Source organism: Athene noctua, chromosome 1, assembly GCF_965140245.1.
Source record: "Athene noctua chromosome 1, bAthNoc1.hap1.1, whole genome shotgun sequence".
Classification (NCBI taxonomy): Eukaryota; Metazoa; Chordata; class Aves; order Strigiformes; family Strigidae; genus Athene; species Athene noctua.
In genome coordinates, this window is record NC_134037.1 from 70,376,902 (window position 1) to 70,390,467 (window position 13,566).

At 37.0% G+C, this 13,566-nt stretch overlaps 1 protein-coding gene across 4 annotated transcripts in view; it reads right to left on the bottom strand.

Moving 5' to 3' along the window:
* The window catches only part of ARID1B (AT-rich interaction domain 1B), a 334,209-nt gene that overhangs the window by 290,131 nt on the left and 30,512 nt on the right, over positions 1 to 13,566 (bottom strand). For 3 of the 4 annotated variants that reach the window (XM_074896513.1, XM_074896515.1, XM_074896516.1), the window contains one exon: positions 10,926 to 11,120. In XM_074896513.1, the coding sequence (XP_074752614.1) occupies positions 10,926 to 11,120 (195 nt within the window). Of the gene's footprint in view, positions 1 to 4,186; positions 4,199 to 10,921; positions 11,121 to 13,566 lie in introns of all 4 variants that reach the window. The other variant, XM_074896517.1, reaches the window with a different exon arrangement.

Here is a 13,566-nt window from a genome sequence, read left to right on the forward strand (position 1 = left end):
GTCTTTCTATTCTTATTCATCCTTTAGATGAGCCACTCACAATACTTGTTTTCAATTGTAATTTGACATACTCCACACCACGTGCATTACTAAATGAACAGTACTAGTGAAAGCAACACAAGGAGAGCAAATATTGCATTCCAAAAACAAAGACAGCATAGTAATAAAAAATGTGCAGATTTATGTTGGATTCACTGTAAAAATATCTCCAGGCTAATCACAAACTGTTACAGCATCCTCAATATTTCCCACTGCTATTGTCTTCCTTTAATGGGGAGGGAAAAAAAAAAAAAAGAAAAAACAAAAAGAAAAAACCTACGATTCAAAATGGAAGTTCAGTAATTATTTACAGCCCAGTATGTAATCGGCAAAATGACTGGCAAAGTTCTTAGCACATCAATTCAGATGTATGTAAGCAAGGCATTCCTTCCCCGCGGTAGGCGGCCCCATGTCAAGCAGCTATGTGCTAGAACTTGTCCTGTGCTACCTGTTCAAAGGGAACTGTGCAAGAGTATTTCAAGCTCTGACAGATACCACTTTGTGCAAAAACATCCACAGGAGTATTGCAAAAAAAGACAGCACTGATGTTTCAGCAACCCCTGTGTCAAGAAAGGTGCTCTCCTGCATTTTTATTGACACGCAGGAAGTGGATGAACATTCCTTGTACAATCACTGCCAGCACCAGGGATACTGCTTCTCTACTGGTCCGAGGCTCCTTTCCACACCTCTTACCAAACTATCATTTAAGACTTTGCACCCCCCTTTTTCAGAGATGGTACTGAAAATGCCAGATAAACTGTGAAATTTTGCATCTCTGAGACAGTAAAAGTACCGAACAAAACCACAACGCAATAAAAAACTATCGTTTGCACTATTTCTTTACTACAGAATTAACAAGTGCTGAAGTGTGTTGTCCTTTCTTCCAGCAAATAGTTATAAAAATCTTGAGGACACTTAAATTTATTACCTGAAAGGATTCAGGACACAGTCTACAGCTGGAAGTGGAATACATAAGATCAGATCCACGTATAAAAAAAATACTTTTCAAGTAAAACCATGTTTTCTCCACTAAGAAGAACACTACATGCAGCGTGCATCTTTCCACATTCTTATAAACAACAGCCTTACAACCAGGTTTCATAACAATAACTAATTTTATCCTCTGGGCTAAAACCTCTTTTTTTTTTTTTTAAAAAAAAGCTTTACAGAAAGCAGAAGTTTCAGAGTTCCTGCAAGCGAGTCTAAAGCAACTCCAGTAAAAACACAGCAACTCACACGTACACTGGGTTCTGATATTTAGTCAGGCTTTTATTCTGCTATACAGGATCTTAATGCACACCAAGAATAGGAACATATTTTTAGTCAGTTCTACATGTGAAAGACAAAAATGGGATGACAGAACATGAGCAAGAAAGAAGAAAGAAAAGCCTACACCCAATACAACCAAAGTATATCTGATCTTTTCCTGGCTATTCTTCAATTACTTTTTGTGGCTATGCTCCTCTTGTAACCCCTGTGTTACAGGCCTAAAGCAGTATTAGAAAACATTATTTTTCTTGTAATGTATAAAATCAAAAAAGAAAGGCCAAGTACCCACACAGTCTTGGCATTTACTGAATCTACTCTTCACCACTTGCTGCAAATTTACACAGGTCATAAAACAATCTTCAATTTGAGAAGGATACATGGGATTTCGCACCGCATCACCTCAGAGGACTGAAAACCCACCTGCCTGCTCTCCAACATCAGGTATGATATTTTTCCTTGGTGAACGTAAGGTCTAAAGTATCATTTTCTGCAGAACTTAAGGTTCATTTTAGAAATAATAGTTTCCTCTCTAGAACAACTTTCCAAACGTAAAAGGGCCATAAATCTATTAAGTACACACATAAGTACACACTTCCCAAACCTGCAGGGGGATATCTTGGCCTCTGATTTTCTTCAGTTTTGCCAACCAGCAATAAAATGAAACCAATGAAAAACAAACCAGTCAATTTGCATCTGTCCTCCTAAATACTCTCCAGTACAGTGGAAGAATCAAAACACGTGCTAATTTTCAGTGCTGCAAGCTCAGAAAGTTAAGCGGGACAGCAGAGGCAAGCAGTGGAGTTACTCAGAAGGGGCAAGAGGAGCTCAAAGCAGAGGTCCTTGTCAAGCAGCCCTGACTGCTTCCTCCACGCACAGGAGATCTTGGCATGGACTCTTACATATTCGTTTTTACTGAGCACCACTTGCACAGCACGAAAACAGTTCCGAGAAAGACAATCTTGTAAAAAGAACAAGGCGGTTTTGCTAACCTGTCCTGTAACACATGTATTTGCCAACATGGCCTGTAAAACACATGTGTGTATATAGACTCAAGATAAGTAATGTTACTTCTACAATTAAAACATCTTCCCTAAGTGGCTATATAAACTCTGTTTATTTTGATTGGACTCTTGTCTCAAAAGACAAGTTATATTACAGTTTGCCAAGAAATACACAGAAATCTCTTCATCACTATTCTGTGAAACAAACTAATAGCAAATGTAATTTGTCCCTTTGACATATATATCAAAGACAAATTAGTTCAATTTCCAGAAGGTGTATTTTAATGTAAGATTCAAGCATGCCTTCTAATATCATCCAGCCACTAAATTGTTTATTACCTGTTATGTGCCTTGTTCTTAACATACAAATGCAAAAAGCATTACTAAGAAAAAACGTTCAAAAGGAGGGAAAGGATGGAGCGCACACAGAAATACAGCAGACACCGATTTTTTCCTTGCTCCTCTTCCCCACCCCCAAAAGACATTATAAAATTCAGAGATCAAATACAAGGATACAAGGATGCAAGCATTTAACACATTTGTTCTATTTCGGGCAAAGCAATGAATAAGAAGCACAAGTACTACAGAAGCACCCAAAAATGGGGTCACACAAGGTAGCAGAAGAATAAAAGCCTACAAAAATTAAATGAGCTGTAGTTTTAAGTTATTCCTTAAGTTTTTAAATCTTTCTTTCATCTGTCTTGAGAAACAACACCAAAAGCTTAAAGTATTTACATTAGGATCTTTATATGCACCCAGTTAGTATAGTTATAAGGAGCAATGCAATATATAAACAAGCGTGAGTTTTAGAAAAATTTACCTACAGAAAACATTAGTAGTTTTTAGCATATTTAAGATCATTTATTTTTTTAAAGCATCTTAACTCATCTGCTCCCAGGAAAGTCTTAATGTTTTAGTTGATCAAGCTTACAAAACTGAAACAGATTACTGAGCAAGCTCTGACTACATGGGACCCATGTCATTTAAGACTGACTACATTAAAAAAGGTGTGGAAAATGCTTTTGATTTTTTTGCAGTACTTACTATGCTGCCGTAAATTTAATTTTTACTTAAGTTATATCGAAACTAATATAAATCCTAGTTTTTAGGGGGTAAAAAAAAAAAAAAAAAGCTGGTGGTAGCAATAGGAGTCTAATCTTGAGCTACTGAACATCAGGTATTTCCCGAAAGGTCTATTGTTCCAAGAAGAAAGCTACCTGATTCTGTCCCAGAGTCACCAAAGTAAGGGTACTGATCCATCCCATTCTGAGATGCTCTTTAATTGACTTAGAGGATTGATTCTGCCTATGCTGCTATCAATCAACTAAAGACAAGTCACTTAGCCCCAACAATGTGGCCCCCAAATGAAATTGTAGCAAATTTCCCACTGATTTCAGGCAGGTTTCACCTTGTTCAGCCCTATTTTCAGCTGTGGGAAACACACTCCCTATTTTTAAGAAAGCAAACTCTACTGCCTCCCTTGCTTCCCCCGACTAAGTTCAAATTTACAGACAATTGATAGTATCTTCTGAGAAACTTATACCAAGAGGTTAAAAAAAAAAAAAAAAAAAAAAAAAAAAGCAAGCTCTGAGCTGTCCCTCAGGGACATTACAGAAAGTATGGTTACAAAAAACTTACCAGGTATGCACATGATAGGTCTGGATGTCATTTCAGTAGTTTGGAGTGTCAATTATTCTTTGATGAATATTATTAAGAGAAAACTATTATGACTACAATATTAGAGTAACAGTTAATTATTCCTTACCTACACTTTAAAACCCTCCTGGTGCAGTCATTATATGGCAGCTGTTGAACAGAGTAATGCAGCAGCCTTTTCTTAAAGCAAGATGCTTATTTTACTTCAAATGTAAATAAACTCATGTCTCCTGCTGCCATGTAAAATGAGCTGTTCATAAGTAAATGATTTTGTATCTTCCTAGTGAAGCAGCAAACAGCCCTCTGTTCTCCACTTCTGATCACCAAAATCTTTTTCCTGCCTAACTCCAGTGTAGAATGACAGCTAATATTGCTAGCAAACCAAGTTCTCAACAATAAAATAACTGCTTCCTTAACAGCAACCTTTTTCAGAACACCAACACATAGGGTTCACGTGCTTTCCTCTCTCATGCCCGCAGTTCCAAACAGAGTAACAAATGTGATTACAGCTATTAAATATTCCAACTGAAATACAATCATTTAGCAGTAACAAAAATACATTTTATTTGGCACAGTACATTGATGACTCTTACGCACTTTCTGTACAAATGTAGATTGCCATTTACTCCAGGATGGATGTAAAAATTAGCATTTACTGAACATCAGTACATAGTAATTGAACAGATAAAAATGTCGACCCCGTCTCATTTCCAAGCTTTCTCTCACCAGCTGAAGGATCTGTTCTTTTTCCTTTTCAACCTACATTTTTTCCACACAGTTTCAAAGAAATGATAGAAGCTACTGAAATGTTTCTATTTACCATAATAATGCAATTCTGCTACTTTAGGGATTTTCTTTGGTAAACAATCTCAGATGACCAGCATTAAGATGAAGAGCTAAGCTACCATAAAGACCTCAAACTTATGTCAAATTTGATTCTGTGATTATGTGTAATCTGTGCTCACCTCCCTCTATAGAGTGAATTACACTCAATAGAAGGGATAATTCTAAAGGAGACAATACAACATAAAGCCTTATCCTGCCATGAACTAAAGTAGCAGCCTTTTTTTCAATTTAGTCAATGAGGCTTAGTACACCCAAAAGAAAGAACCACGCTAAACATTTTCCTACAGTCTGCACAAGCACAGTATTTAGCATTTTCCTAAATCTGAAATTTAAAAACCCCATTTCTTTACATGACAAAGAACAGCAACTTTTCTTTACAATTATTAACACTTGACCATCAAAAGATCCATTCTTAAAGATGACCTTACAAGGAAGACAAATAGCTGTGACTGCTTGCCCCTTTTTCTGATTCATAAAAGGAAGGATTCAAACCTCACACTCTCCAGGAAGTATTTTTCATTATTATTATTATTATTATTATTCTATTGATTTTTTTTTCCTGGAAGTTTATAGCATTTCAATGGGATAGCAGATATATCATTCAAAGAAAATTTTACGAGGAATTATTTTAAAGTAATTATATGTTTTTTAATGGAAGAGGAAGTTGGGAAAAGATTCCTCTTTAACAATTTCAACCTTTCTGCTTTCCAGGAATTACTAAGGAGGTCTATAACCTACTAGTGAGAAGTCCAAATAAGTGTCCAGGAAAAAAAAGCAAACCAAACAAACAAAAACCGAAAATACAACACATCCAAAAAAAAACCCCCAAACAAAAGAAAAACAACCCCCCAAAAAAAAACCAAGGCAAATCACACAAAAAATCTGGAAAAACATACTTCCAAAGCATGCGCTGATCAAAGCTTCACACTCCCTTTTTATGTGTGTATATGAAATGCATCTATCAATCTTTAAGAAAAAGCAACACATCTCAATGTTTTGTCCTCTGCTGGTTGTTTCTGAGATTCAATCATATTGATTCATTCTCTGTTCTCACAAAATAAATAGGCTAAGAAATGAAAATGCTGCTTATTTTCTGTGTCTGCTCCCTTAACCAATACTAAAATCAACTGTGCCAAAAGATGCTTGGGAGCACAAAAAACTGCAATATATTCAGTATTCTCTAGCTGGTAAGGGCAATTATACAGACAGAAGACAACAAACATATCACTTGACTAGTATTCACTGTATGCATCCACATTTTAAGTTAATAGTTCAGAGCAAAACAGGACAGTAAGCCTCACTTTCTTGGCATACTTCAATCTTCTAGAATTGAAATTATTTGAGAAAAAGTAGTACACACACAACCAGCCACACAGTAGTAAACACATTTGTGTTTGCTAGATTTAAAACTCTACCTGCCAAGCCAACAGCCAACTGATTTCCTTGGCGTAAATTCAACATTTCCAATCCGGGACATTACCCAATACGAGCACTGTAAACCCTTTCCTAAATGAGGTAATCGCATTGGTGCTGCTACAGTTCTGGTTGACTTGCAGTTTCCATTACAATAAATCCTTGCTGCACATTCCCAGAGGTTTTACAACTTCTCTGCCCCTTTAAAAAAGTTACTCCAAGTTGAAACGTGCCACATAAGACTTAAAAAAAAAACCAAACCAAACCAAACAAGCAGCATATTTTCCTTAATCCTCAAAAGGAAAAAAAGGGAAAAATGAAAATGTTTCTCTGAATATTTACAGTACCACTCTTAAACCTATGAGAACACTGACAACATTTATTTTTGAATCCAATAAACCAATAATATTGAAAATGTTAAAGGGACAAGTGATTAGCACCCTTTCACCTTAGAGTATTTCTATAGCAAAAAAGGGAGAAAGAACAGACCAAGGTTCAAGCCTCATAACTGACTTACTACAAGATGACTCAAGGCACTAAGACAACTGCATGATCAGTACTGAAACACTCTATTTTAAACAGCTATTAGGAATGGCTATTGTACATATCCACACAACTATCATTCATAAAGAATTTACTATGCATTATAGCAACACAATCCTATTTACACAATAAGCTGTTGTTCCAGTCCATCAAGTACACAAGGAACTCTAATGCATCCTTAAAAAAAAATAATCAATTACGCAATAATCATCTGATTAAACAGGCACATCACACTGTTCAATTCTTTCAAACATATTCATACATTCAGACTTTCAGACTTTGCTGAAAACTTCCAAAACCTGTATGCATGTATTATTACATTCCTGTACCCAGAATATACACATTCCTATACATACAAAACCTATACTGGGTATTACATTCCAAACCCTATAAGTGGGTATTACATACATACTGTGATCTCCCTGGAGTCCTGGGTAAGGAGTGCTAATAATCCTAAAATTACATTCATCCCATGCAGACCAGGAGAGAAAGTACATGAGATGATGAGATAGCAGTATTAAGATTTACATGCAAGACCAGCATTTTAAAACCTTGGGATGCAAACACTGGCCTTGTTGCAACGTGCATTTCAATCATGCTGAAAACTGACAACATAGGCACAGGTTAACTTGCTCCCAGCTTTCCTTTCCCTCCTTCCCCTCCCCTCCAACTGAAAGGACAGGAAAGAGACAAAAACCCCAAAAGTTTCCTAATGACCTCTAAAGAGATTTTTAAGTCATTCTTTCACCATATATATCTATGCCTACTGACAAAAGAAACCTAAACTGTCAAGTTGCAATCCTATAAATTAAGCGTATGACTCTTTTAGTAACACCTTCCTCTCTTATACTTCCCTTTTATAAAGGTGCAGAATAATTTGGTTTTTAATCTCCTAATTCATTAAGAAAATTATACTCCATCAGTCTAAATGCTTCATATGTTTGTTTGACTCACACTGAGTTAACTGGACATGCCCTTAAAATTTGACAAAATGCTGCAGCATTCTTCAAATCACTCAGCATTTTGTCACAACAGCTATCACCCATCTTCACATGATAAATCTGGATCTCTGTTAAGCCTTGGAGAAAAGAGAAAACCTCAGGTTACCATTAACTTTATCACAGTTTTACCTCTTTCCTACATGCCTACATATATATCTGAACCCCTTTATCTTTAGTTATATTAGTCAGCAATGCAACAAGACTGTCTGCATTTCAGATTTTGCCCCTTATATAAGGCTTAGTGTTTCGTTCTAGGGCACATCACTGATAACTAATGAGAGATGAGTTGCAAGCTCAAATGCTTAGGAGACCTGTTTTCTCTCTTCACAAGATCCTTTGCAGTCTCGTCACAAAGCATATTCCATATTTCCTATACTCACTTCAACATTCTGTGATTCCCACACAGAATGTTAAGGAAATTGGGGGGTTTATTTGTACTTTCCTGTTTGGTATCAAGCATGCCTAGACCAAAACAGTAGTTGTAAGAGAACATCTGCAGCATTTCATAGACAGCACTTTTTCAACAGGCTGGCAGGCTATGCTTGACACCTATGCTGCAGATACACAGAATGGCTGCACATGATAACATTTCATCTTTTTCATCCTCTTTAATCTTCTGCTGCTTATGCCAGAGGCCTCTCTTACCACAAGCAAGCTTTTCCACCTCTGGGCTGAAGGCTGGAACACACTATTCTGTTGCAACATGACATGGACCAGCTACCTACATACAGGCAATTATCTTCATTGCTAACATATCCATTAATTTTAGCTGGATCTTTAGGGTGGTGTTTTTCATCTTTATTTCTTTACTTGCAGCATCCTGCAGCAGAGCCTGCAAGTTAAAATCTGTCAAGTCCCATAGTTCTAACCTCAAGCCACAACACTTGCTGACAAAGAGCCAGACTTAACATTTCAAGGTCTTCTTCAAAATTCAAAAAATCTTCACAGTCTAACAAAAAGCCTGCTCGTTTCATCCAAGGAAACAGAACTGACACCCTCGGCTATCTTTGGGCAACAGTAGACTATAACTTAAAATATTTTAAGAACAACCTCTCCCATTGATGTTTCCCACTCTTCCTACAGTGTGGCACTTCCGCCCTCATAATCCATCTACCCAATACTCTCTCTGCACAATACTTAAATCCAAGCAGAGTATGTGTTTAAGGCCCAGTATTTTTTAACCAATCAAGTTTTTGGAAGTGCCCTGCTATCTTGACAAATTCAATGTGACACTGTAAAGGACTCAGATTTCCAGAAAGTGCTGAGATTCATCTTCTGAAACTTCTGGCAATATTATTTATTTTATACGTATTATATCTAGAAGTAGATACATGCTACACAGCCAATTTTAACAAGCATAGCTAGGCTCTCATTATTTAATATTCATGTCACAGGAGTAAAAATCCAGCCAGGAATCAAACTGTGGCATCCTGTGCCAAAGACAACTTACCACTCAGCTGGTAAGTTGGCAATTCAATTTACAAACCTGCATTCCTGCATTTTAATCCTTTGTAGAAAGGTGGTAATATATGAGCAATATGAAAAGAACTGGATTCAGATCATTAGAGGTTCACAAACCAAACACACGAAGCTTTGGAGGCTGTCCAAAACAAAATCATGCCTAGGTGGTGATGTCCGTTCAATAAAAATTCAATGTCATAATTATCCTCTCACTTTTTCCCCAAAGAGCATTAGTGCTCAGAACTGTGCTGCTGCTCAGCCAATTATATTAATGCTGTGAGAAGACGGATAGGGCCGGCAGCCAATCGCTGTGCCAGGTCACTGCCTGCTGACGGGTAATTTACAATTATCAAGCAATTAGCAAATGAAGTGAAAATTCAACACTCATCTCCACATAACGAAGAATAACTCATTTTAAAATTAAAAATATGTTTTAATAACTTCATTTTGGCTACAGCTACACAGAGAAAAATAAAGCCTCCTTTTTTCAATTTCTCCTCCTTTTACAACTGACAAAACGCTTTGCTGTTTGAATCTAGCAACCAAATATATTGTTTGACATTTCTAAACTAAACAATCTCTTCCTTACAAGTATCTATTTAACAACAGAAAAGAATAAAAAATAAGACTGTCGATAATGTTACTATTCACCCAACTAAAATATTTGAAACTGTTATTTAATTAACCACCTGATTAACAGCCTGTCTAGTGAATGAATGATAACAAAAATTAGACAGGCACCTATCTTCCAGGGAGTCCAAAATTTTCTTTTCTTCTCTATTTTTAACAATAAAGTACATCAAAAAAGCTAATCTGCCACTAGTCAGTCGGGCAAGTGTTCTTTCCCATTAATGATCAAGCTATCACTCTGTTGTGCTCAAAGTATAGAGCTCCCATTGTCTACACTCACATTCCTAATTAAAAAAAAAAAAATTAGTAAAACGTAACTTCTTGATAACCTTGGTTTATCCCCACCTCTAGAAAACTGCTGTATCTTCCTTAGGATATGGCATGAACATTGGAACTGACCTTCTTTAAAAGGGTAGGAAAAAGGCAGAAGAGGTCCCTATCAACAATGAAATCCAAGTAGATAAAAGGAGATGCTTACACTTCTAAGTCCTCTGACATAAAAAAGAATCCTGAATTTAGGGAAAAAAATGGAAAAAGCTACAGCTCCTACTAAAAGGAAGAGAGAGGAAAAAAAAAAAAATCCCAACACAACAACAAACAGCTGATATAAATACATAACACTTTTGTATGTACTGGACACTAGTCTTGCTGCACTGATGTCAGCTTTACGTTTTCAACTTATATTTAAACAAATCTAAGCCAGAGAGAAAGAGAATTAAAAAAAAAACCCAAACAACACACACAAACAAATATGAACCCACAAAAAACCAAAAACCATACAAGGCTAAAGATGTCAACTGGAAAAAAAAAAAAAAAAAAAAGAAAAAAAAAGATACCAGTAACAGACTAAACTCTTTTCTGACTTGTATGGGGTTTCAGAAGACATTCACGCTGTCAACATAATATGTTTACTTTTAAAACAGTCCTTCACCCTCCTTCTACGCAAGGAACACTTATTTCTGATTTTTTTTTTTTTTTTCTTGTGCCCTCTGTATTACCACTGTGTCAGAAAGGAAGGGAAGGAGAGGAGGGAAACCAAAGCAACACAGAAAAATCCTCCACAAACCTGTTGCTGTGGATACTGCATTCCTCCCATGGCTGCCGGGGCTCGGCCCTGCATTCCCACGGGATAGCGCTGGGGGCCAGGAGGGCCGTAGGACTGCCCAGGGTAGGGGCTGCTCTGCTGCGCCTGAGAGTGAGGATTATTGCCCATGCCGTACAACTGAGGTCTCTTCATGACCATTGGATCCATTGGGCTGCCCTGTTGTTAAACACAAGCAAAGAAATACTTCAAGATATGGAAAGAAAAAGGTCGGAATAGCCATGCTTACTGCAGACAAACTACACGTGTGTTTTCTCAATACATCAAATACTGACTGGACATACAAACAGGCAAAGTACCGTACCCTGGTTCTCATATTAATTAGGTGAGTTTTTGAACGCTGAGTTTGGGACTTCCATTTGCATTTAAAAAATAGTAATAATAATTTCGCACTCAAACTTCAGTTTGTCTCTTACCTACAGAAAAACTGCCCAATAAATTTCAGATTAAGAAATAATTAAGTATACTGTTGTAAACTGATTAGCATCACTGACTTTAATGTTTAAACATAAATAAAACCATGTCTATCAAGACCGACACAAGTAGTGGACAAGCCATTTAACCTTGAGAAAACATCTGTTTTCTTACCTTGAAAAAAAGGGGAAGTGTAAAGAAAATAAATTTTCCAAGAAGTGCAATGTATACAGAACGCTGTATTTCATCGCTTTCATATTGCTATCGTTTGCATTAGTAAGTTTCCAGATCAAAAGGCAAGTCATAACCCACATTTTACATGGAAGGTTTATTTGCCTCCTTAATAGACCTCAGAAAAATCCAAAGTGCAGTCACTGATGGTGGGGGAGGGGAGGCAAGGGAGAGAAGTTTTATTTTTAGACTTTTTGGCAGCACTTACCAAGCACTGTAACAGTTTCAGGACAGGTGTCAACCATTGTGTGGTATTACTCTCATGTTTTATTACTAAGGACTAACTGAACCAGAAAAAATATCATACTTTGTCAAGCACAGCACTGTATTGTTAATATGACATCCATTTTTTAATTCCTGAGTGCTGGTTATATTCATGGAAGAAAGGGGGGGAAAAAAGCTTTTAAAAAGCCTATCACAATCTCATCTTCATGAAAGAGACATATCTCCCCCCCCCCTCCTCCACCCAAGGAAAATGACCTATTAATTCATCCAGCCAGCCCACCCCCTACCAGGAACAGGATTCCTTCCCGTAGCACATTTCGCACATGTTTTCCTACAGTGTACTGTTGACCAGTTTCATTTTAAAGCCTCCTATGTAACACAGCTTCTACAAGTCGTTTCTGGCTATTATATTTTGATGTAATAGTTATTATGACAATAAATTACATTTCCCCCCTCTCATCCCTGTTTCTTCACATTATTGCTGTTTGTGCTACTAACACGCTATGGCTTTTTTCCCCTATACACACAAAGTATGTGCTCTCCAAAGTAGTCACTGCTTAATGAACTATTATTGTTCTTACTCTTTCTTTCCTGCAAGTAACCCTCTCACTTTTTTCACAGGTTCTTCGCACCCTTTTACCAATACTGTCACCCAAGCAAATGAAGTATTCCAAATGTGGACACACTACACCTCGAGGAGGTGGAAATGACAACCACCTCCTCCTCGTCACACAACACCTCCATTTCACTTCAGAAGAGGATGGCCCTTTTTTGCCACCATAGCAAACTGCACATTCACTTCTAATTTGGGGTATTACTCAGCAATTTTCCCTTTATTATTTGGCTTCTTTGTGGTCAGATTAGAAGTTTCTATTTTTCACCACTAAACATCCCTGGGCAATTTACTACTCATATTTCATACTTTTCAAAATCAATGGTTCCCCAACCACTTCACACCACCTGACCCATAACAACACTCTAATTTTTATTTATTTTTTTAGGCCATCATGCACTCACACCACACTTTTAACTAAAAGCAATACAAACACAAAGGTTCAGCAGATGAACTAGAGATTCCTTCTTTCAGGGTCCCAGCGGGCAACTTAAATTTCCTCTTATAGACCAAGAGATTTTATCTGTTTATTTCTGTGCTTTAATGTTCATTCTGTGCATCACCTGTCATATTCATCTCAAAAATAAATCCTTGTTCAAAGCAAGTCTTGAATTTCCTTCACAAGATTCTCATGAAGCCCAGCAGCACTGTTCACTGCCACCATCTTCTGTTTCACGGTATTACTTCCAGGTCTCAACTCAAATAACAGCATTTACTCTACTGCAATTTTAATTCATTTTGGGTGTAATATTTTATGTTCTGCATCCAACACTTAAATATAATTATAAAACAATGAAGATAGCTACACAGCTAAAACAGTCTGACACTTTCCATTATTAAGACTACTTTCAGGTGCATATAAACTTTGCCAAACTTCAAGCATTTAGGCTGAAATTTTCCAGGCCATATGTATGCCTGAGGCTGAAATTCTCTGGAAAATTCAGCAGAAGCAGTTCAGCTATGTCTTAGAATGAGGTCACAGAAAAATACATCGTTTATGTTCTTACATAAAACACTTAAAAATACCTCTTGAATACCATGCTTTAGGGCAGAGAATTTTAATTTGCCAGGGTGACACTGGACATTTGAGAAAGGTGAGGTGTGCGAGAGAGCGCACCTGAA